The following is a 25,765-nucleotide window of genomic DNA, read 5'->3' on the forward strand; positions in this document are numbered from 1 at the left end:
ATGGTTGCTTGATTCCCAGGCCCGTGCTCAATCCACTGAGCTACACCAGCCAGGGCAAATTATGGTAATTTAGAATGTTTGGCAAATGAACTGATTTGCATAGCAGGGTATTCCTTAAAGTGGAGAGTGTATTTAAAAATTAAACTTTTGCCCTGGCTGGTGTGGCTCAGTGGATTGAATGCTGGCCTGTGAACCAAGGGTTGCTGGTTCAATTCCCAATCATGGCACATACCTGGGTTGTGGCAGGTCCCCAGTAGGGGGTGCAGGAGAGGCAAACACACATTGATGTTTCTGTCCCTTTCTCCCTCCCTCCCCCTCTGTCTAAAAATAACATAAAGTCTTTTTAAAATTAAACTTTTTCTGCAATGCTATACACTTTTAAAAATATATAATGTATTTAAATTTTTCCTGAGGATTCAGGATTGTGGGGAAAACACAGATTAGGAATATTGATATTTATAATTCTAAGTTCAGCTCTTGTACTCACTAGCTCATTGGTTGAGGCATCATACTTTTAAAAATAAAGTTAGACTAGATAATTTGTAAAGTACATTCCAGTTCCAAAATTTTATGATTAGGTATTGTTTTGATACATTTTACATGAGCTCAATAGTAACTTATTTTACTACTGGCCCTAGAACTTAACAAGTTTTCCTTTCAAATAATCTGCAAGTTTCTAATAAAGGTAAAAAGAAGATGCAGCAACCCAACCTCTAGAGAGGTAATCATCTGCCTGCCTTTTTACAAAACTAGTTTATCAAAGGATCAAAGAAACTTCTCCCAAGTGGTTTCCTTTCCTTGTGAGAAATCATCTACCCTAAACCTCCACTACTGTCAGTATTAGTGGTCTCTAGCTTAAGACCCCATTAAAAACTTTATGCAGGACTTTGCTCTGCTAATGAAGTATACTACTGTTACTAAAATATATTATGGACTGTGAAGCAGAAACACTTCTAACCTTTTGTGTACTTATATTCGGTTACTTTAGGAGAGGTCATACTTATTTCACAAATCATTGGTAATTATAACTCTTCATTTTAAACATTACCAAAACAACTTTCTCAAAAACAGGTATCTCAAATAACAGCCTGGTTCAAGTAGTTGAGATTACACTGGATGGCAGGAACACAGAAATGTTCCAAAGTAGAATCGCAGCTTCCGGAGAAAGTTGATTGGCTCTTTAGTTAAGGAATACCCAGTGGGAGATTAATGGTCCTTTATCATGGCATGTCATTCATCCGCAACATACAGCTTTATGATACCTTGGGGATGATAACAAGAACACACAGGGCTGTGTGGACTCTCAGAAAAGCTGTTTTATCACATGTTCTCAGTGTTGGCCCTGTTTGCCATTTTAGAATGGGTTGTCTGCTGCCACTTCAACTCTAACCTCTACCTTCCTGAGCTGCCAACCTCCTCCACTGTCTAACTACCTCTCTTCAAAAGACTGTCTTATGTTTCCACATTTGTGACTTTCATAAGAAAAGGCTATTCTTTTAAAAGAAATCTCTTGTCAATAGGGGCACATTTATCACAGGCCCACCATATTTCAGTTCTTTGGCTCTTTTCCTAAATGTTACTTTGTGGCTGAAATGTGCCCTTAAATTGCGATTGTCTCTGAAACCTAGAAACGAAAGAAAGATGGTTTGTGAATGACCCAGGTCTGGGACAGGAAAAAAATGATGGGAGTGGGGGAGGCTGGGTTCACCTTATTTGCCCCCCAACTAGCAGCAGGTGTGCTAAGAAAGGTGCAACCTTCTTCCTTTCTTTACACCCAGGAAGAAGGAAATGTGTACCAGCAGCACAATGACAAAAAAGCAATACACATGATAGCACTGTATTTATCTTTATTATAGACTCAATAGGCCCAATTCTCAGTGTAAATTTTAGTAAGATAGTTAAATGCTATAGTAATAGTTGAATCATTCCTAAACTCATAGAATGGCAGAGAATATGCACAAAACATCAGAATCCTAAACTAAACTTCTCAAAGTGCAAGTTCAGATTGTAAGAAGTAAGCCTTCTCTAACCAAGTAGATTGTTTCAGTTCAAAAACTTAAATGCCGACCTACTTTATGACAGCCCAAAAAGCGTGATCCCTGTGTGTGCTGTTTGAAGCAGATGAACTGAGACTGTACCTGCTACAACCGGTCACTATGGTGAGTGAGACAAGTTTTTAGTGCACGAGGCCCACTTTCCTTCATGTTCTTTAAAGACTCTGCTATTGCACTATGCTGACACTTCCCCAGTATTGTCACCTACCAGTCACTCCTTCTATTCAACAAGTTGGTCAGAACGTGGCTCACAGACTTACCTGCTCGCCCATGTGCCAAGGGCAGAAATCCTTTATATTACCCAACATGCCTTCGCATATTTACAATACCTTGGATTCTCAGTTCCGTACTCCTCTTACTGACAAAAACTAGTTCCCTACTCTCCAAGGTCACACATTATCTTTTGTTATCAAAATAAATGGAATCACACAGCACATGGTCTTTTGAGTCTGGTTTCTTTCACCTAGAGAATGCTTCTGAGATTCATCCATGTAATTCCCACCTTTTTATGGTTGAGTAGCAGTTAATTATTCAAATTATTCAAATATAACAGTTTATCCATTCACCAGCTGAAAAAAACAATTTTTTAAAATTTATTTATTTATTTATTTATTTATTTTTTAAAGAGAAGGGAAGGGAAGGAGAAAGAGTGGGAGAGAAACATCAATGTGTGGTTGCCTCTCATGTGTCCCCTATTGGGGACCTGGCCTGCAACCCAGGGAATCCCTGACTGGGAATCGAACCAGCGACGCTTTGCTTCACAGGCCTGTACTCAATCCACTGAGCTACACCAGCCAGGGCAAAAAAAACTATTTTTTAAATTTAGCTATCTTTTCAAAGCCATGAATTGGCTGGGAACTTGTATTGTTTAATTTTCTAAATATCTACTTAGTTTCCTTAAATAGAGGTAATAATAATTATTTTCTAAAGGTTTTCTCAAGTCAAATTTAATCTTTTTAACTTTTTGCTTTGTTTTCAATTAATAGTACATTAGAATGATACCCGTCCCATAATAGAGGTAACCTCTGATTGCTAATTCAGCAAAAGTTACCTTTTTTATTCAACTATCTTTATCTTAAATTCTATAGTTATACTCTGCATAACTTCTAATCATGTGGTATATTAAGTGAAACACTTCATTATTATGTCTATTATGAAGGATAAGAAAGAACAAAAGGAGAGAAAAAAAGAGACAAACAAGGTTTAGCAAGAATTGGTAATAGGAAGATCAATCCCCAAACAAAAAGTTGCCAGACTTCAAAGTAATTTCCTGTTTTTTACACTTTACCTGCTTTCCCTCAAAAAAGTGCTGAAGTTAATATCCCAGTGCTCACTCTTACTACTCCAGTGGTGAGGTTTAGCATCTCTTAAACTCTGTTTACAGTTATCCTAGTTCTGTCAGATGCCTCTTCCATCAGGAAGTCATTAGGCAAATGTTATGTTTACGGTATTTTATGTAGCCTTTCCATTCCTTTAAGTAATCAAATTCACATTTATTTATTTATTGTGTACTTGGCATTTGCCAGGCACATTGCTAGGTGCTGAGGTAAAAAAAACTTCAAAAACAAACTGACTGAATAATTTCAGAGGTATACGCAGGATTACATTTTATCTATAGAACACTGTACATGTACTTAATGGCCCAAATTGTAAGCACTTTTTAATTACTTTCAATGCATATTTAATCTTTTCAAATCATACCAGACCACCTACCAGAAAATAAACAATGGACAATATAAATGTTTCCTAATCATATCATCATCTTCTTCTTTTTTTTTTTAAAGATTTTATTTATTTATCTTTAGAGGGGAAGGGAAGGAGAGAGGGAGAGAAATATCAATGTATGGTTGCCTCTTGTGCATCCCCTGCTGGGAACTGGCCTACAACCCAGACATGTGACCTGACTGGGAATTTAACCGTGATCCTTTGATTTGCAAGCCTGCACTCAATCCACTGAGCTACACTAGCCAGGGCTATTATCTTCTTTTAAGTTTTTTCAAAAGTTTGTTTTTTATCATGGTAATATATATATATGTATATATACACACATATACACAAATAACATAAAATTGGTGTTTTAAACCATTTTTATGATTCAGTGGTATTAACTACATTCAAAATATTTTACAACAATTATCATCACTACCTATTTCCAAAAAGTTACCTACCCCCAAACAGAAACTCTGTAACTATGACACAATCACTCTCCATGCTGTCCTCCCCTTCTGGGTCTATCCTAATCAATTATTCATTCTTTATATATCAATTCAGATCAAAACATCTTTGTAAAGCTAATACTGACAGAAGAAATCACATCTTCTATACTACTTCTTAAGCCTGTACTAATTTTTATTACTGAATTTATCATCTCATTCTATAACTATATTTATAACCTTCTAGCTTGAGGGTAGAATCCAGGAAATACAAACAATATGCTAGCACTTATTAAAAGTCTTTATATTTCTCATGGCTAATATAGTGCCTAGAACTGAGGAAGTGCTCACTACATTTTAACGAAAATTAATAGTTGTAGCCTGGAGACACACAGTTTGGCAGGTGCTAGGCAGGCTCTCTGCTAAAAACACTCTTCACCTAAAAGATTTTTTGAAGTATCATAATTCCCTTTAGGTTAATAATGCATTTTGAGTTCTGAACATAACCTTTTAAAATGTAAATAAGGACAAAAAATATGAGACTGTCATCAAAATTCCTAATGCAAACAATTTATCAGGCTTTTTCTCTAAAGACAGGGAATAAAAGGGTTATATCTATTATGTCTAAATTCGTCAATTATATACATAAATCTGTGCAGTTTTTTGGGGGGGAGAGAGATGTAGAGGGAGGAGGGAAGGGGGAATAACTTTGTGTAAAAAGTACTATTTCAAGATAAATATGATGCTAGCTGGGCAGGGAAGTGAGAATACATTGGAAACTACTCAAAAGTAATTCTTCCCACTTTATAATGTGAAAAACGAAAAGAAAATACCTACTAAGAAGGGTGCTCAGTAGTTTAATTGGATTCAAGTTTTAAAAAACAGAGCCTACCAGCCATTTGCCCACAGGGGCTTTTCATACAGATCACACTTCAGGGAAAATCCTGCACTAAATTGCTGGCTTCCAGCACTGAACTGCCTGCACTGGGCTTCTGCCAACTGAACCAGCCCTTAAAAAGGAGTTCCTGGAATATTACTTGAACCATTTAGACTGAGGCTTTCCCCATCCAAAATCAGAGCTGTGGGCCTATATCCCCCATCAGTATTTTCACCAACCAATCAGAGCAGCTTCATTCTGACCTATTAGGACAGTGCTTTTTGGACCAAACAGGGAGGATTTGGAGTCCTTATTTGCTTGAGGGCAGACCAATCAGGCACCAAGGGTGAGGACTTCTACATAAGTCAGCTCCTTTCTGGCTTTGAGACCTGTTGTAGACCGCTCTGCCTGGTTTTAGGAATTGTATCTCTACCCCTTGTAACTAAGGGCAAGGGACGACCTCTGGAGTGCTAGCTACAGGATACAAAGCTTGTCTCTGGTAGCAAATGCTGCCTCAGTTTCCTCTCCCTGCCCCCAAAGCTTGGTCAGAAGTCAAGGACGGGTAAGACCCCTCACAGCAGGGGGCAACCTAAGCCAGACTCGATCACTGGGCAGGCCTTCCTGGAAGGACTCCAGGGGCTGCAACAAAGAGCAATGGACTCTCACCCCCCCCCCCCCCAGCTTTGACATAGCCCGAGTCCCCATGTTCTCTGGGAGAAGCGCTTCCTGGCTCTAATCCCCTTCAGCCTGAATACCTGTTGGGGAGGGGTGCAGCTCCTTGCCTTGCTAGAGCATGTCCCAGGGAAAAATCTGGCATCACAAAGACTTGCTGATAAACCTGTGAAATCTGCTCTGCTAAAAGTGCTTTCATTCATATGATAAGGGTCCGAGAGGAAATGAGTATGTCTCCCAAAGTTTCTACAACTCTCTTCCTGACAGACATTGATTCAGACTAAGCCCTCAGATATCTTTGAAATGTTATTTACTGTCTGATCCTTGCCACCCTGTATTCCTGTGTAGTTGAACCCAATAAAAGGATATAGAGCAGGGGACTTGGAGTCTTTTTCTCCTTGGAGAAACTGGCCACTGCTGGCCTTTGTCTCCCCTGAGAAACTGGCCACAGCTCACTTCTCCTCCCTAAACAGATCACAGCATGACTGTCATTTTCACTTTCATCCAAGGCACTGGGGGGGGGGGCTTGTGATAAAGTCACTCCCACAGAGACCACACTTTCCCTTTTCACCACAGACTGAGGGCTGTGTCCCAGACTGCAGCTGAAACACCAAAGAAATCTTGCCAGATCAGAGAAGAGCAGGTAGGGAGGAGCAGGGCATAGCAGGCCCCAGTGGACTGAACATAAGCAGAGCAGAGCTGTCCAGCCAAAGAGGTGCCTGGCCCCAGTACCTCCGAGCCATCCTATTTCACAGCTGTGCTTCTTCATAATTTAGCTGTAATACTACTGAGCTATTCTTACAGTTGTTCTGTATCATAATTGAACTGTTGGTACTGAATAAAGTTTCATTCTTTACTGCACCCCAAATTAAGGATCCCTGTTGATATTGAATTCATTCCTATGACCGTGGGTTGACAATAATGTTCTAGGACATGTAATAAACCTATAATATTCTCTTTATAATCAAAGGCAAATGAAATTTGTCTGTCTGCCTTGTGTGAAAACATAAACGACTCCACCTTAACTTGCCATCTTGACATGTGGGTAAATGAGGATCCTTGAGCCTCTCAGCTTCCCCCAGGTGACTGGTAGAATATGTATGTACACAGAGCTCTGGGCTGATCACAGGATTTCCAGTAGTTCTCACTCCAGGGCAAGTTGCATTCACCATTGTCTCTCTCTTAACCCATCTATCTCTGGCACCAGGGCTTCCCAGCACCTCGCACCTTTGGTTATCAGAGCACTCTCATTGCTTCAGAGATATAAGCACATGGTACAAGGGGTGAAGTTGCAGGGATCCATTTCTCTTGTTATTGCCCAGGACTGTGTTTCTGCATATAAGTCCTCTATTAAACTCTTTAACCTACAAGCTGGACTTGTCTGCCCCATTCTTTGGTCTCTCAGCTCCTTCAGCATTCGAGGGCCACTTCTGCACATATAGCTGTCTTCCAAAACACAATCAATTATAGCACTACCTTCAAAAACTGCTGAAATAGAATATTAATCTATAATTTATACTCTCCTGATTCCAAAAAGGATATGAAGTAAATTATACATTAAGACATGTATCACACATGACATTAAAAGTAGTTTTAAAAATGAGACTGGAGATAACTGAGTATTCCAAGAACTTAACAGATAAGAGGATTGTAGTTAAGTCCATTTTAGTTTTAAACTTCTTGGCAACTTCTGAAGAACTAAAAAGAAACTCTGCTTAAATGTTTTCTTTGTTTAAGCAATCAAGATCATTGAGCCCTGGCTGGCATGGCTCAGTGGATTGAGCGTGGGCCTGTGAACCAGAGGATCTCGGTTCGATTCCCAGTCAGGGCACATACCTGGGTCGCAGGCCAGTTCCCAGCAGGGGATGCATGAGAGGCAACCATACATTGATGTTTCTCTCCCTCTCTCCTTCCCTTCCCTTCCCTTCCCTTCTAAATATAAATAAATAAAGTATTAAAAAAAATTCATACCATAGAATATGCTAATCAATCTTTCATAGTTTCTTTTGAAGAGAAAAATGCCCCATTTCTTCCTCAAGTATTGGAAGAGAAGGCAGTAAAGAAAATATTACTTAAGGTTTGTTTAGGGTCCAGATTCCTTTAGAATATTCTTATTAAATTCGATGTGCCAATATTTCTGAAGTTAGTCACTATTTACGTAAAAACGCATTCTCTGTACATGTGGTCATATGCTTTACATAAAATTTATAGAAGTTATTTCAACCTAAACTCAAAGATTATGGTCATCAAAACAGATATAGCTAAGCATGAAAAGAAGTATCACTGACCTATCTGAAATGAAATAGAACCACTAAATTACTTTTGTTACATGCACTCTACAGGGTCAAATTAAACTTTAGAACTACTACTTCTTAGATAAAAAATAAAAAGAATCTGGTAACATATGCTTCTGAAGTGCAGTTGACTTATTTGAGACTTTCACTAATATTTGTCATAATGGCAATTTTGTAGCGTGACAACTGTCTTTGTTTTTAACTTTATTTTTCTTATTGACACTATTAAAATGCCCCTATTCACCTCCACCTTTGTCCACTGCCACCCAGCCTCCGCCCCAGCTCTCCTTCTCTCAGGGCAGCGCCACACTTGTCTGTATCTATGGGTTATGCTGTCTTTGGGATATGCATGTATGTTTTTTTGATAATCCCTTCACCTTAAGATGGTTGTATAACAACCATCTTAAAGTTATAAAAATTAACCACTATATTTTGAATGCACTGTTACTTCATCATTTATGACATGGTAAGAATATAGAGAAATAGTTGTTAAAAACAGCAAGCTACATATTAAAATAAAAATTTTATTTTGACCAATAAGGCCTGAAATCAATGTGAGAAAAACTCCATAGCTTCTGTCTTGAGGGGATGGAAGAAAGAAAAGAAAGAAGGGGAAGTGTCTTATACAATTCAACAATGACTAATTTGACAAAGAAATAAAATTGACTCCAAAGACAATAGGAATCCTACTTTAATCTCTTAACTACAAAGAAAGAAAATGAGAGCTAACAGTCACATTTAAAAACATATTTAAGCTACTATATGAAAGAGAAAAAAATTGATAAAATTATTAAACACTGACACATAAATTAAAATTATATAGTTGATATGTAGTTTATACAGAAGATCTATGTATGATGTTTTGAATAACATCTGAAAATTGTCAAAATTTTATTTTTCTCAACATATATCTGAATACCAAATAGAGCATACCATATACTTCACTAACCAAAGAGGAAAGCTAAAGCTACTGATTACATCAAATGAGATTAATTTTAAGTGAAATATTATATTAAAAATTCAGCATATATAAAATATATAAATTTCAGCACTATCAGTTCAAAACTTTTATTGCTATTATTACTTAATATAAGTTATGATTTAAGAATTCCATGCAATGAGGGAAACACTTTTAACAGAGAAAAAAATATTATAAGGAAATGAGTCATCTATGGTCATACCACCCTGAATGTGCCCGATCTTGTCTGATCTTGGAAGCTAAGCAGGGTCGGGCCTGGTTAGTACTTGGATGTGAGGAAATGAGTCTATATAACAGAAAGGGAATGAATTACCAGAAATATTCAATTTTAAATATCATTTAGCCATAAATTTTTAGTGTAATTACAGAGAGTATCCTGTTACTTAATAGCTCTGATCCTAGTCCAGTTACGTGACCTCTCTAAAGATTCAAATTTATTTGTAAAATGGAAATAACTCTACCTCATAAGCAATGATGATTAAATAAGATAATGCATACAAAGGACTATATAGTGTCTAGCACACAGGTAACTTAAGTGTTTACTATTATTTTATTATATCCTCTCGTTCAAAACATGACCACCAAATGTAAAGTAGAGCATAGGGAATAGAGTCAATAATACAATATCTATGGTGTCAGATGGGTACTAGACTTATCAGAGGGATCACTTTTTAAGTTATATAAATGTTGACAAATAAATTACTAAATTACTATGTTGTACAACTGAAACTAATACAATATCCTATGTCAACGATAACTGAAAAAAATGTTTTAAGTGACCACCTAAATTGTCAAACAGATTGTGTTCTGCACTTCCAGGGACTGTGTTTCATTTTTAATTTTTGTCGCATTTGGAAAGGCAATCATTATCGTAATTGGCTATGAATCATGTTATGGAAAATACAAAGAATCTTTCCTGAAATATGCTCTTTAAGCCAGAAGTCTTGTTAATTTAAAGAAAAACAAACAATAACAACAACAAATCTTGTACCATACAACTTCTACCACATGGAAACATAAAAAGTAAGTCTTCTTGGGTGATCTGTTCTAAGTTCAGTGACATTTAATAAGTGCTGATTCTTTTCAATCAGGTAAAAGTTTTTTTAAACCCTTGCCTGAGGATATGTTTATTGACTTTAGAGAGCGAGGAAGGGGGAAGGAGAGGGAGAGAGAAAGAAACATCAATGTGAGAAAGAGTCACCTCCCATACATGTTCTGACTAGGGATCAATCTAGCAACCTGAGTATGTGCCCTCACAGGGAATCAAACCCATGACCGATGGGCCATATGTAGCCCAGGATGGCTAGGTATGTGGCCCAACACCAAATTGTAAATTTACTTAAAACCTCTTTTTTGCTCATCAGTTTCTGTTAGTGTTTGTGTATTTAATGTGTGACCCAAGACAACTCTTCTTCCAGTGTGGCCCAGGGACGCCAAAAGGTGGGACACCCTGGCATGGGATGACTCCCCAACCAACTGAGCAACCTGGCTAAAGCAATCGTGTAAAGTTTTAAAAGATCGGCCATAGACTCAACTTACCTGATGGAGATCATTTCCCAGTGCATATTCTGCAAAGTAGCCTGGAGCAGCAGATGAGGCTCTAATGGCCTGCCACATTTTGTACTGACAGCCTCCCAAATAGTGAGAGTTGACTCCAGGAAAATGACCATAGTTTCTGAACACAAAAGCTTTTGGTGTTATCCCTCTGTTTACTATGGTACTTACTGCAGCTACCTAGTAAATTAAAAAGTGAGTGATATCCACTGTCAGCAGCAATATTTGGGATTTATAAAAATTAAACATTTTTAGTAGTATGAATTAAAACCTACAAGTCTATCCATTAAGATAAAAGTAAAAATAACTATAATACTAAGCAATGGAAACCCAACCTTTTTAAGTAGGTATTTCTTTATAAAGAAGTAGATACAAAGACAGATAATTTTAAGAAATATAAAAGGTATTTTTGACTACATGATTTGACAGCTATTTAAGAAGACATTCAAGAAGGCATACATTTGTAGATCTTTATATAATAACACATACAGCAATAGCAGCAACAAATAAAAACTACCTAAAGATAAATATATTATTTTCACAATAAAATTTACTAATTAGTTTTGTTCCTATGCTCTTTGAAAACATTAACAATTGAAACTCAGACTACACAAACTCTTACGACCTTCTGATCATAGTTAATAGCTGGCAGCTAGGCAATTATTTTTATTTAAAAAACTAATGTGCATCACCCTGGGTCTCAGATTTTACCAATATCAGCTGTATTCATGTGCAATATGTATTAATGACTTGAAATATAAAGTTAAACAGTGAAAGGTATTGAGAAGGCCAAAGCTGTTAAGAGTCCCATGTCAAGCCCTGCCAGGGGCCTGTGTGCTTTGCTCTCGTATAAACTAAAGGCCTTAGCCCAAGTTCCTATGAGTGATCCAAAGTGTAACTCTAGGCGACTATGAATAAAAGTTGGCCATATTATAATATAGATCTTTCTATCTACTGGTATACAGACAGGCTGAATTAAGAAACATGGGTAACTATTGCATTTATGTGTGAATTACTATTCTAGGTGGCTAAAGCTCCCCCACACCCACTTTATTCTTTATTAAAGTTGACAAGTCCCACAATTTAAAAACAAACAAGAAGCCCTGATGATTCAGGGGAACAAGCAAGAGGTATACAGTGCATCCGAGGGTCTTCTCCAAAAGAACTATATGTCTCTTAGTATCATGGCTTCTAAGGCCCTGCTTGGTCTGATCCACCTACCACTCCAGCCTCACTTCACAGGCTGTCCTTGGATCCGTAGGCTCTAGTCTTCAGGAACTCCTCCAGTTCCTGACTATCTCCAGAATTCCTCCTGCAGAGGTCATTTCCCTTTGCCAGGCATACTCCTACTCATCAGCCTTCACACTGAGATCCCAAATCTCATTTCCTTGTAGTAGCCTTCCCTCAAGTCCCTGTAAATACATGCTTTCAGAGAACTGTTTTTATGCTCCATAAAACTTATTTCAGGGAAACTTTACTTCATCTGTGTGATTATTTGATTAATGCTACTTTGCCCTACTAGACTATAAAATTCCATGTCTGCATTTACTCACTAATGTATCCAAGGTGCCTAGCACAATTCTGGCACATTGGGTGTATAATTAATACCTAAAGAATCAATGAAAATACAAATAAACAAGAGTGAAAGACCAATAGAGGGAGTGGTATTTGATTTTTTTCATGGTTATAGCTTGTTATCCAAAAATAAATACAAACTGCATGGAATTCCTAGGTGCAGAAATCCTATTCCTTAATCCTATTCCTTAACAAGTATTATCACAGAACATAGAACTCAAGCAATACTCAGTACATTGTGTTTCAAACAAAATAAAGAGAAGCCAGGCTGAGACTTATTCTAGTAACATAACATTTTTAATATTAGGATTCCACGTGTATATTAATTCTATATATATATCTAAGAGGCATGTATAATTTCTAGGAGAGAAAATGTCACAATTTTTTTTACTCACTGAATTTGATTAACCCTTGTGATAATTCTTCTTATCCTTAGCCTCAGTCTTTCATGTTCTTAAATGTTTATTTTACTTTCACTACACAGAAAAGGTCTAATGATCACATATTTTTATAGAATGACTCAGTATATAAGGAATCAATATAATCTATTAAAAGAGGTTCCTAGAATTTTTTCCTCTAATAAAGGCCTTCAACTTAAGTATTTTCACCTCATCTTCAACTCTAACTAGATGTTATATACTCTAAACTTACCTTAGGACATGTGGGGTTTCTTGCTGTTTCAATCATTAGTGAAGATCCCATTCTATCCCTTTATTAAAGGAGAAGAAATAAATTATATCAAATTATTTTATCTTCTAACATCAGGGAACATACACTATGCAATTATTGTTTGCCCATGGTTTTGTCAAAGTGCCATGAGGCACCAAATTTAAAAAAAAAGTGTAAGATTCTCCTCCAGTAGGCTTATCCAATCAAAGCACATGAACAGTATGTGATTAATCAAAGCACATGAACAGTATTTATTAATCTCTGATTCAAACTACCAGTACCTATGGTTCTGGGGAGGCAGGGTGGGATTATATAGGCTGCAGTATCTGAGAAAGATACATAGAGGTGTAGCTTGGAAAGAACACCAAAACATGGCAAGATAACACAATCAAAGTCAGGACATAAACAGGAAAGGCACAGATGCACAGTAAATGTGTTGTTCTCAGGGTCCTTCTCACAGGATAAAGGAGCTATGTGAGAATAAGACTACAGAATGGGTAAACTAGTTACAGAGTAATCCAGATACTAGATCAAGGACATTTATACTTTAAACTTCTATTAGTAACACAAAGCCAATGTCACCACCATCCCCCAAAATGTTTTTTAAGTCATCTGAATTGGCGTTTGAATTACTGTAACATTATAGATATTGTCTTAGGGCAGCAATTTTTAAAATTCCATGATGGGAATTTTATTTCAGTGCAGAGTTTTTCCTGACTTAAAATTATCCCCTTTCCCTTGTATTGAATATAAAGACTATGCTTTTTACCAACTTGCTTCAGTAAGAAAACACATTTTTATATGACATTTTTTTTTCAAATAATACTCATGTTTCTCAACTGGAATGTTAATGAATTCACATAAGGGTAGTATGGACAAATTTTGTAGTAATCTACCCTTCACAGTCTTTCAAAGATATTAATGTAAAATACTTTCTAAAACAGACAAGATCTTTGTCTTTCCCAACATGACCTATGTCTCTTCTGCATGAAGATCAATGCAATTTTATTCTAGATTTTTCACTTGACCTTTTCATAGAACTCTTGCTGTACAATTGGGGCAGAGATCCTTGGGAGCAGCTGCTCTCACACTTTAAGCAAAGTTCACATTTACTTTTTGTTTAGACTTCGCTTTTATTAACAGAACCAAAATGTGTTAGGGAATTAAGTTATAAATATAAATTCAAAGAGAAAGTCAGGAACATTGCTTATTTCAGAGAGATGCCAAAATATTTTTTAAAAATCTCGACATTTCTAGATTCTGCTGATGCTATAATTAAAAGTGTCCCTAAAATAATACAAAAGCATTTTCACAGAAGCAAACACCTATAAAACTGCTTTCAATAAACAATGAGGGAAAAAAAAATGACAAAAATGCCCAGAGAATAGGTATGGTAGATTTTAATAATAATGGCCCCCAATGAATATACTTCCTGATATCCATATACCTGTAAATAGTTCCTTCCCACCTGGACCCTAGGTTTAAGTGGCTTTGGTCAGTAGGACATTCACAAACATGCTGTAGCAAAAATCCTTTCATTTCTATAATCTCTACTGATAATTTTAAACTTGGTCTGTGTTAAAGTGAAGGTTAAATCATACACTGCAAAGTATAGAAGGATTTGTTTTAATTATCCCAATGACAGACTTGACTACTAAGTTTAAACTATTAACCATTTAACAATTCTAGACTTGTGTTTTTTCTTTGGTTTGTTTATTTTTGCGTTTACTTCTATGCTGCACTAGTTTACCATGTAGCAACTGCACTGTGCAATATTCAAACGAGGACTAGGAAGATTATTATGGATATTACTGATTATTACAGTTTCAGTCATAATTTTCTCTAGTTCTCAGTGATTTAAATGTGACCAAGCCTTCTATGTTTTGTCACAAAAAGCGGGTTTTCCAAGTCACTATTTTAGTGAGTATCAAAAAGAACTTATGGTGTGTGACTGTTGATTCACTTTGAATTAAAAAAATATATATAGCAGCAAAAATAAATACATTAGAAAAAATAAAATAAGGCTTGGTAAGTACTTTTGCACTGGAGCTTGCCTTCTTGGAACTCTGAGACTACCACTATGAGATAAAGTGCAGAGTAAGAGTGACCATGCGCACAGAGAGACCAGCTGTCCCGGCCATCTCAGCTGAGCCGCTGACAGCCCACAGCCATGAGTTTAGGTAAAAACAGAAGAAACACCCTCAAACCACAGAAGCGTGAAACTAAATCATTGTCATTTTAAAACAGTAAGTTTTGGAGCAATCTGTTTTGCAGCAAAGGTTGAGTGGAAAAGTTGAAAATAGAAAAAAGATCACATTTACAAAGTTTATCAATGATGTGACTAGCAATAAAGAAGCCTTTGAAGGAGCATCAGTGAAAGAGCAATAACCAAACACATGAAAATATTCTAATGAGTAACAAAAGGTAAAAAATATTTCATAGCACACAGGCTGGTATTAAGGTACATTTTTAAATATTCATGAAAATCTTTTTAACAGTACTATGATTTTATGATGAGCATACAATTTTCTTTTTAAATAGACACAAAAGAAGACCCCAAAATAAGCAATGAACAACATTAATGAATAAAAAGATTACTCAACTGGAAAGAGATGCCATTAATCCAAAAATAACATCTACATTTCATGTCATTTCAATCAAAATATAAGTAGGATTTTTTTAATAAATAAGAATAACCTAAGATTCATTCTGGAGATAAAATGAAAATAGAGAACAGATTTATGAAAATCAATATAAAAACATTATGGAAAGGATCAATAACTAAACAATGAATCTGGACTAAAAATTTAAAAATCAATTAAAAAACCCAAAAATTTGACCAAGATTCTAATGTAGATAAGAATTTAAAATATGATAAGTATGGTGTTTCCAATCAGTGGAAAAAAAGAAAAAACTCCTTGATTACACTGAGTACCTATTGTAGGTACAGGGACATTTGATTTAACATTGGAGTAAAATATTCAGTCTCACCCCCTTGCAATATACATCAAAATAAATTTCAGATGACAAGAACTAAAACCAAAATTAATTAAAGTTTACGACTAGAAAATAATATAAAGATGTATTTCATTTAATGTAAAAATACCCTTCTAAACATGAAAGCAAAGTTAAAATAAAGAAATTGACTAAAGATTTTAAATTCCTCTAACATTAAAAACTATTGTTAATTGAAAAACATAATCAATATATAAATGTTTCGTATATTTACAATATAGTGAAGAATGCCCTGATAGAAAATGAGAAAATTTATGCCCTTGAAATTCACCAAAATATAAATATATATCTATATAAATATATATAAAGTCAAAACACAAAAAATTATTACAATTTATCAAAGTGACACAAATTTGAAACATCAATTTAAAAAGCTCTCAAACTGATGGTTTTAAAACTAAAATGTTTGCTGAAATGGAAATACAAATTAATGCTGTTGGGTGAATAAATTGGGTCAACTGTTTTGAAGAACAATTCATACATATATATTCATGTATATATATATTAAAAAAATTGCTAGCTATATGAGAGATCTATATATTTATAGATAGCAATTTTTAAAACATGTATACTTAGTCCCAAAAGTTCACTCTAGTAATTTACTTTAAAGATACAATCCAAGATTTAAGCACAAATATAGAAAGTCGATTTATTTTAAACTGTAAATATTTAACTATCCTTCTTTTCCAATAGTGAATTTGTTAAATAAAAACAAGTGGCACTTCCATAAAATAGGACAGTGAAAAACCATTAAAACGTATCTCAGAAAACAATGACGTAGGATACTATTCACGAAAAAAATGCTAAGGTAAAAATGCAGGATCAAAAGTACAGGTTCATTATCACCCCAATTTAGTGAAGGGTTATTAAGCACACACACACACTCAGAACCCAATACACACACACTTATTTATCTGTAAGAAATTCTAAAAAAAAACAATGAAAAAATGTACATCCCTATGTCAATAGTATGATTATATGTTATCAGTTTTCTTTGTATGTTCAATATTTCCCATATGATTATGTTTTAAATTTATTTTATTGTTCAATTACAGTTGTCTGCACTTTCCCTTAAACACTCCCCCCAAACCCAAACCCACTTCCCTCCCTTGCTTCCACCTTCCCCCTTGGTTTTGTTCATGTGTCCTTTACAGGAGTTTCTGAAAACACTTCCCCTCATTGTCCCCTCTGTCCTCCCTTCTGGTATTGTTAGATTGTTCTTAATTTCAATGTCTCTGGTTATATTTTATTTGCTTTTTTTTGTTTCTTGATTATGTTCCAGTGAAAGGTGAAATCATATGGTATTTGTCTTTCACTGCCTGGCATATCTCACTTACTATAATGCTCTCCAGTTACATCCACGCTGTCAAAAAGGGTAGGAGCTCCTCCTTTCTTTCTGCTGCAGAGAATTCCATTGTGTAAATGTACCATAGTTTTTTGATCCATTCTTTTACTGATGGGCACTTAAGTTGCTTCCAGCACTTGGGTATTGTAAATTGTGCTGCTATGAACATTGGAGTGCGTTAAGTGTTTTTGGATTGGTGTTTCAGGGTTCTTAGAACATTAATCCCATCAGTGGAACTGCTGGGACAAAAGGCAGTTCCATTCTTAGTTTTCTGAGGAAATTCCATACTGTTTTCCACAGCGGCTGCACCAGTCTGCATTCCCACCAACAGTGCTCTAGCATTCCCTTTTCTCTACATCCTCTCCAACACTTGTTTGTTGCTTCGTTTATGATGGCCATTGTCATAGGTGTAAAGTGGTATCTCATTGTGGTTTTAATTTGCATCACTCTGATGGCTAATGATGCTGAGCATATTTTTCACATGTCTCTGGGTCCTCTGTATGTCCTCCTTGGAGAAGTGTATGTTCAAGTGTTTTGCCCATTTTTTAATTGGATTGCTTGTCTTCTTAGAGTGGAGTTGTGTAAGTTCTTTATATATTTTGGAGATCAAACCCTTGTTTAAGGTATCATTGGCAAATATGTTTTCCCATATAGTTGGTTCTTTTTCATTTTACTGCTATTTTCTTTAGCCATGCAGAAGCTTTTTAATTTAATGAAGTCCCATTTGTTTATTCCTTCCTTTATGTCCCTTGCTCTAGGGGACATATCACTGAAGATGTTGCTGCGTGGAATATCTGAGGTTTTCCTGCCAACGCTTTCCTCTAGGACTTTTATGGTGTCGCGACTTATATGTAAGTCTTTTATCCACCTTGGATTTATTTTTGTGTATGGTGTAAGTTGGTGATCAAGTTTCATTTTTTTTTTTGCATGTAGCTGTCCAGTTGTCCCAACACCATTTATTGAAGAGGCTATTTTTACTCCATTTTATGTTTCTTCCCCCTTTGTCAAATATTAATTGACCATAGAGACTTGGGTTTATTTCTGGGCTGTTTTGTTCCATTGGTCTATGTGCCTATTCTTATGCCAGTACCAAGCAGTTTTGATTACAGTGGTCTTGTAATAGAGTTTGGTATCAGGTGTTGTGATCCCTCCTGCTTTGTTCTTTCTGGGTAGTTTATAGTTCTGTGTAAATTTCTGAAATGTTTGTTCTATATCTGTGAAATATGTCATTGGCACTTTAACAGGGATTGATTTGAATCTATAAATTGCCTTGGGTAGTATGGACATTTTGATGACATTAATTCTCCAATGCATGAACATGGTATATGCTTCCATTTGTTTGTGTCTTCCTTAATTTCTTTCTTAGTGCTGTATAGTTTCCTGAGTACCCATCTTTTACCTCCTTGGTTAGGTTTACTCCTAGATATTTTATTTTCCTTGTTGCTGTCTCCAAAGTAATTTTTTTTCCTGATTTTTATTTCTGATATTTCCTTTTTGGTGGACAAAACTAACTTTCATTTCCGAATACTGACTTTGTATCTCACTGCTTGCCAAATTCACTTATTAGGTTGAGCAGTTTTTGGGTGGAGTATATAGGATTTACTATGTACACTATCATGTTATATGCAAACAATGACAGTTTTGCTTCCTCCTTCCCAATTTGGACATCTTTTACTTCTTTTTTTGTGTGATTGAAGAGGACTTCCAATACTATGTTGAATACAAGTGATGAAACTAGACAACCTTGTCTTGTTCCTGATCTTGGTGGACAAGCTTTTAGTTTTTGCCCATTGAGTATGATTTTGGATGTAGGTTTCTCATATATGGCCTTTATTATGTTGAGGAATGCTCCCTCTATTCCACTTTGCTGAGTGTTTTTGTCATAAATGGGTGCTGTACCTTATCAAATGCTTTTTCCACAGGTACTGATATGATCATGTGATTTTGTCTTTGCTTTTGTTTACGTGATGTATTACATTTATTGATTTGCAAATACTGTACCATCCTTGCATCCCTGGGATGAATCCCACTTGATCATGGTGTATGATCTTTTTAATGTATTGTTGGATATGGTTTGCCACTATTTTCTTGAGGATTTTAGCATCTATGTTCATCAGCCATATTGGCCTGAAATTGTCTTTGTTATTTTTGTCTGGTTTGGGGATTAGGATGATGCTGGCTTCATAAAAAGAGTTTGAAAGTTGTCCATCATTTTGGATTTTTTGGAATAGTCTGTGAAGGACAGGGGTTAGCTGATCCTTAAATGCTTTATAGAATTCTCCTGTGAAACCATCAGACTCAGGGCTTTTGTGTGTCAGGAATTTTTTTGACTACTGCTTCAATGTCATCAGCTGTTATTGGTCTGTTGAGGCTTTCTGCTTCTCCTTCATTCAGTTTTGGAAGATTATACTTTTCTAGAAATTTGACCTAAGTTTTCAAATTTCTTGCCATATAGTTCTTCATAATGATTTCTTACAATTCCTTGTATTTCTGTGGTATCAGTTGTAATCTCTCTCTCCTCTTTCATTTCTGATTGTGTTTATTTGGGTCCTCTTTTATTCTTGATAAGTCTGCTTCAGGGCTTGTCGATTTTGTTTATCTTTTCAAAGAACTAGGTCCTGGATTTATTGAACCTTACAATTGTGTTTTTAGTCTCAATGCTATTTAATTCTGATGATCTTGGTTATTTCCTTCCTTCTACTAGATCTGGGCTGTCTTTGTTATGGTTCCTAGAGTTCTTATAGGCATAGGGTTAGGCTGTTTGTTCGAAATGTTTCTTTTGTTTTTCTTTTAGGTGGGCCTGTGCCACTATGAACTTCCCTCTCAGGACTGCCTTCACTGTGTCTCATAAGTTTTGGATTGATGTGAGTTCATTTTCACTTGTTTCCAGAAACTTTTTGATTTCTTCCTTGATCTCATTCTTGACCCATTTGTCGTTGTTTAATAGCATGCTATTCAATCTCCATGACTTTGAGTGCTTTGGGTATTTCCCTTGAGGTTGGTTTCTAGTTTCAGTCCCTTGTGGTCAGAGAAAATGCTCGATGAATTTTTTGAGGCTTGTTTTTTGTTCTATCATGTGGTCTGTCTTTGAAAATGTTCCATGTGCATTTAAAAAGAATTTATATTTTGCTTCTTTGAGATGAAAGGCTCTCTGTATATATATTAGTTAAGTCCATTTGTTCAAGGGCATTGTTCAGTGCCACAGTACTTTGTCGATCTGTTTTTTGGAAAATCTGTCCATTTTTGACAGTGTGGTGTTAAAATCCCCTATTATATTTGTGTTGCCGTCAATATCTTTTTAAAGTTCTTCAATGTTTTCTCTATGTATTTGGGTGCTCCTATGTTGGGTGCATATATATTTACAATGTTGATGTCTTCTTGGTGGATTCTTCCCTTGAGTATTATGAAGTGACCTTCTAGGTCTCTCTTACTGGCCCTTTCTTTGAAGTCTATTTTGTCTGAAATGAGTATTGCTACCCCGGCTTTTTTTTCCATGTCCGTTTGCTTGGAAGATGTGTTTCCAGCCCTTCACTTTTAGTCTGTGTAGGTCTTTTGTCCTGAGGTGGGTTTCTTGTAGGCAGCATATGTGTGGGTCATGTTTTCTTATCCATTCAGCTATTCTGTCTTTTGATGGGGCATTTAATCCATTTACGTTTAAGGTTATTATTGATAGGTACCTATTCACTGCCATTTTTTGTACCTGTGCTCCTCTCTCACTCCTTTTCTTCCTTTTCTTAAAGCATTCCCTTTAGCATGGCATCTCTTGTCGAGCTGGTATGATGGAGGTGTATTCTTTTAGACGTCTTTTATCTGAGAAGCTCCGTATTTGGCCTTCCATCTTAACTGAGAGCTTTGCTGGGTAAAGTAGGCTTGGTTCCAGGTCTCTGGTTTTCATTACTTGAAATATTTCTTGCCATTCCCTTGTGGGCTGGAGTGTTTCCATTGAGAAGTCAGCTCCTAGTCTTACTGGGGCTCTGTTGTATGTTACTTCCTGTTTCTCCCTTGCTGCCTTTAATATTGTCTTTGTCTTGAAATTTTGCCATTTTAATTATGATGTCTTGAAGTGGGTCTCTTTGTGTTCCTCTTGAGTGGGACTGTTTTTCCTGGATTTGTGTGACTTTCTCCCTCATCAAATTAAGGACGTTTTCCATCATGACTTTTTCAAACAGGTTTTCTGTCCCTTGCTCTTCCTCTTCTTCTCTGGTATCCCTATTACACAGATATTACTACGTTTCATATTGTCTTGCATTTCCCTAAACCCCTCTTTGTTCTTTCTGAGCCTCTTTTCCTTTTCTTGTTCTTCCTGGGTTTTTTTCCTACCTTGTCCTCCAGGTCACTGGTTTCTCTGCTTTTTCTAGCCTGCTTTTGATTCCTTCTACTGTGTTCTTCAGTTCAGAAATTGTATTCATTATTTCCTCTTGGCCCATGTTGATAATTTCTATTTTTGTTTTCATGTTGCTATAGTTTGCAGTGAGTTCGTTGTAGTTTCCTGTAGTTTTTGGTAATTCTGTGAGCTCATTGGGCTTCCTGATAACTACTGCTTTGAACTCAATATCTGATAGTTGACTTACCTCTATCTCATTCAGCATTCTTTCTGAGGCTTCCTCCTTTCCTTTCACTTGGGGATTGTTTATCTTCACATTGTGAGACTGTTCTTGTTAGTGTCTGCTTCTTAATTGATAAGTTCTGACTCCCTGGGTTTATGGTGTGAACTTTTATGGTAGAAGACCTGTGAGATTCAGTAATACAGCCTCCTTGATCTCCTGAGCCTGCTGGTCTTGGGCTGTCATTTATGTTGGCTCTCTATATATCTTTTGCCTTTGATTGCTGTTGGATCTTCCTTTGGTGGGTCCTTCCCTCCAGCTAATTAACTGAGGGTCACCCTGTCCACAACGTATTGTATTCTGTTGTACAGTTGTGGACACATTTTGTTGAAGCTGGTTCTTCTGTCTGTATGTGGTTTTTAGGCTTTTGTCTCACTCTTGTTCAGTTGTTTGTTCTGGTTTATCTCTCTACCATTTAGTTGTATTTCCGGATTGGTCCTGGGTTGAGGATAATATGTCTTCCTTCACCTTCTTCCATTGTTATCTGGTGGTCGTTTCTTTGTTGGTGGGTTTCCTCTTCTAGCAGGTATACTGGTGTTCACAGCTCTCACCTCATAGTAGCTTAGTTTGGCTTTGCCCAAAATGATACTTTGAGACATATATGATTATTTTTAAAACACATCAGCATTGGTCCAATAATTACATATCTTACAAACTGATATACTGCAAGGTCAGGTTTGTGTAAAATTTTATGTTTCTACTCAAGGCTTCTACTTTGGGATATGGTTATGACTTTGTTGTATTTTGAAAAAAATGTTTAAAAATGAATGTTTTAGATTATCTGTTAATGACTTCTGAGAAAAACTAATATGGTAAATAAAAACAATAGGTTGCAGACATGGTCTATACATAGTATGGTATCAATTTCTGAAAGGCAACTGCAACTTTTATATGCAAATCTCACACATACAAAACCAATAAAATAGTGACTAGAACAGATTCACCAAAATATTAATCACGATTATCTCTAACTAATGGGTTCAGTAATTTAATATTCTTCCTCATACTTTCCCGTATTTCCCTCATTATAACATGTGGTATTACCCAGATAATCAAAATGTTTTTAGAAAGAATAATTAAACTTACTTAAGAATATTTTCCCATGTTTGACTGTCATAAAATGCATGGCTCCAACTCATTTTCACTGTTCCAACGATGACATTTTGTGAAAACACATCTGTTCCTAATTTTCGATAAAGTTCCTCACATTCATCCAGGGGCATATGAAATAATCCCAACATGAATGCTAATATAGCACCTGAAAGAAAACAAACTGTGTCACCTGGGACAAACTACTTAACCTCTCAGAGCCCTGATTTTTCCTTTATGAAGCAAGGATAATTACAACAAAAATTTACAAGGTCCTTATATTGAGATAACACATGTAAAGGGCTTTATTTATTTGGCCTCAATAAGAATACATAAATGGCAACCAATGGTGACAACAACAATTTTTAAATTGTGTTGTAAAACAACACAAAAATGTGTTGTTTCACCTTAGATTAAATCATATATAATTAAAATATTGTAGTAGAGAATGTCCTTTCTAACCTTAACAAATTCCTTAGTTTTGGTCACAGAAAACAGTATACTTGACAACTTTCCAATTTGTTTAAAAAACTGCTTCTCCTTCAGGCTGGTGTTGGAAACCAATGTAATTAAAGAAATGAGGTCTTTAAGATATTATTTTAAATAGCATGTTTCATATCCTAGCTGCAACTGGTGGGACATGCTGCCACCTAGTGTATCTAGTTGGCCTAACTCTGAACTAACAAGAAAAACTGGAGAAAGGTTCAGAGGGACGGGGAGACTGTTTTATTGGACAAGGCAAAGACCGGTATTATATCACTGCTTACTTTGAGATTGCAAAGAAAAAGAAAACAGAAAATCACTAACATACTATATTTTACATATTTTATTATATTTAGTTTTATTCTACTGAAAGGTAAGACAGTTTATATTTGAAAATACACTGTGTGGCATAAATGTATGATAAATATTGTTATTTTTCAATCTGCAGAAAAGTTGTAATTAATACAAGAAATAACTTGCCAAAAATCAAGTTCCTTTTCCTTTTAAGTAGAGCTACTATATAAATGGGAAGATATTAAAAATACTGAATTTTATTAAACTTGTAAGGACATCACTCTTGTATTAAATATATGTTTGTTAACTTTATAGAAATTATAAACAAAACAAAATTTCCACATTAGAATATACAAAATGGAAAAAAGAAAAACTATAAGTACTGTATGATAAATTAAGTTTAACATAAGCTAGAAAACAATAGAAAAGATATAGTATGATTAACATAGAAATGTACATATTATATAAACGGATATTCTACTCCATGAGTTAATCTTTGTGACTTAAAAAATTACCAAAAAAACTCTAGCGCTGGAAAATGTTTGTTCAAGAAAAGTTCCCATAGTTAAATCAATTTGGGATATACATATTATTTTCCAATTTCTGAGTCATGATGCTCTTTTAACACACCAAAAGATCTAAGAGGTGCTTCCATAAAGAAACTTGTTTAACTTCCTTTAGCCCAACATTTTCCAAATACACCAACATCTTGAGGAATTAGTATTCAGTGTAGTATCATAGAAATCTCATTCCCAAAGCTATTGAATCATCCCTGTGACTACTCTTTTTCAGTTTTCACACCTTGTTATACTTGACACAAATAATATGGACAAATCATTTGACTTTGTTGCTAGAGGTCTTTAAAACTATAATTTTAAAAACTAGATGCGAGATATAGAAATTAAAATCTACAAAGATAAACTAAAATGAGAAATTATCAAGTCAAACAGTAAAATATATAGCAACGATCTGCGATCTTAATAGTCCATCAGAGTCACCTGGGAAGTAAGCAACAGCAATGAGTATCCTGAGATAAGATGTAAAGGGGTGGGAGGTATTAGGAGTGGGGAACAGATGGGTGAGAGAGCTGGGGTAAAGAGACAGAAGAACAAAATGAAAATGCATATGATGAGTCAATAAAAACTAAGAAATTATTCAGTATCATTGCATCCTAAGTTGCCCATTTCTTCTACACAAACATGAAACTATAAAATTTATGTGTCACCTAGCAATATTAAAAGTAGCTTTAATAAACATAGACTCTCACAGTTATCAATTTGAAAATGAAATGGGGTACAAAATGGGGGTCCCCCAAAATAATCCCCACAGCCCAGGGTTGGGGGATAGGGGAGAGGGATTATACTGCAGTTAAAATACTTTTTATAACAATGGCTAATTGACAGCAGTGCTACACTCACTCCCAGGTAAAAGGTTTACAGGACTCTCAGACCTTGACTTTTAGACCATACAGTGACTCCTGATGCAGCTGGCAAGCTTATATAGCACCTATGTGAGAGGCAGGAGCCAAAGACTCCTGTGCCTGCCCTGACTAAAGATGGCAGCCAAAATAAGGTAAAAGATATGGGGAAACTGGCAACAGTAGCACATTGTAGGGGGTCAGATATGAGGTCACATAAGAAGCTCCAGGGCAGCATTTAAAATAAGGGCAGGATGAGATAGAGAAGGGTAGCAGCATGTGGTCTGAAAGGGTATAGAAGGGCCATCTCATTGGCCATGAGGTCAGCAGTGAAGAGCAGTCATGAGGTCTGAGAGAGAAGGAGGCAGCAATGAGGAAGGAGCCATGAAGTAGGGGGATTCATCCATGAAATCTGGTGTGTAATGAGGCACCACGTGATTTAGAGTAAGGAGATGCCATGCGGTTTTGGATTAAGAACTTGCTGGGAAACCTGCCCAGAGAATACAGTGGCAGAGCTGATGGAGCCGTGCACAGCCCCATCTAACCAAGCATGGATTAGTGGGAGGTGCCTGGCATGCCGAACTATGACCAGAAATGCTGAGCTGCAGATTTCTGCTTTTCTGAAAGACAGTACCTCTGACTGCTGTACTCTACAACTGGCCTGGGTTGGCAAACGGGGGCAGGATTATGT

At 36.1% G+C, this 25,765-nt stretch overlaps 1 protein-coding gene across 2 annotated transcripts in view; it reads right to left on the minus strand.

Annotated features, from left to right (window-relative positions):
• Window positions 1-25,765, minus strand: part of PNPLA8 (patatin like phospholipase domain containing 8) — a 56,598-nt gene that overhangs the window by 7,889 nt on the left and 22,944 nt on the right. Inside the window, exons 6-9 of one of the 2 annotated variants that reach the window (XM_037152763.2) lie at window positions 22,878-23,049; window positions 12,810-12,867; window positions 10,569-10,763; window positions 9,081-9,315 (exon numbers count right to left, since the gene is read on the minus strand). In XM_037152763.2, coding sequence (XP_037008658.2) covers window positions 9,289-9,315; window positions 10,569-10,763; window positions 12,810-12,867; window positions 22,878-23,049 — 452 coding nt within the window. In that variant the 3' untranslated portion in view covers window positions 9,081-9,288. Of the gene's footprint in view, window positions 1-9,080; window positions 9,316-10,568; window positions 10,764-12,809; window positions 12,868-22,877; window positions 23,050-25,765 lie in introns of those variants that run through there. The other variant, XM_053655116.1, reaches the window with a different exon arrangement.

Source organism: Artibeus jamaicensis, unplaced genomic scaffold (assembly GCF_021234435.1).
Source record: "Artibeus jamaicensis isolate MK-2021 breed Jamaican fruit bat unplaced genomic scaffold, CSHL_Jam_final contig_924, whole genome shotgun sequence".
Classification (NCBI taxonomy): Eukaryota; Metazoa; Chordata; class Mammalia; order Chiroptera; family Phyllostomidae; genus Artibeus; species Artibeus jamaicensis.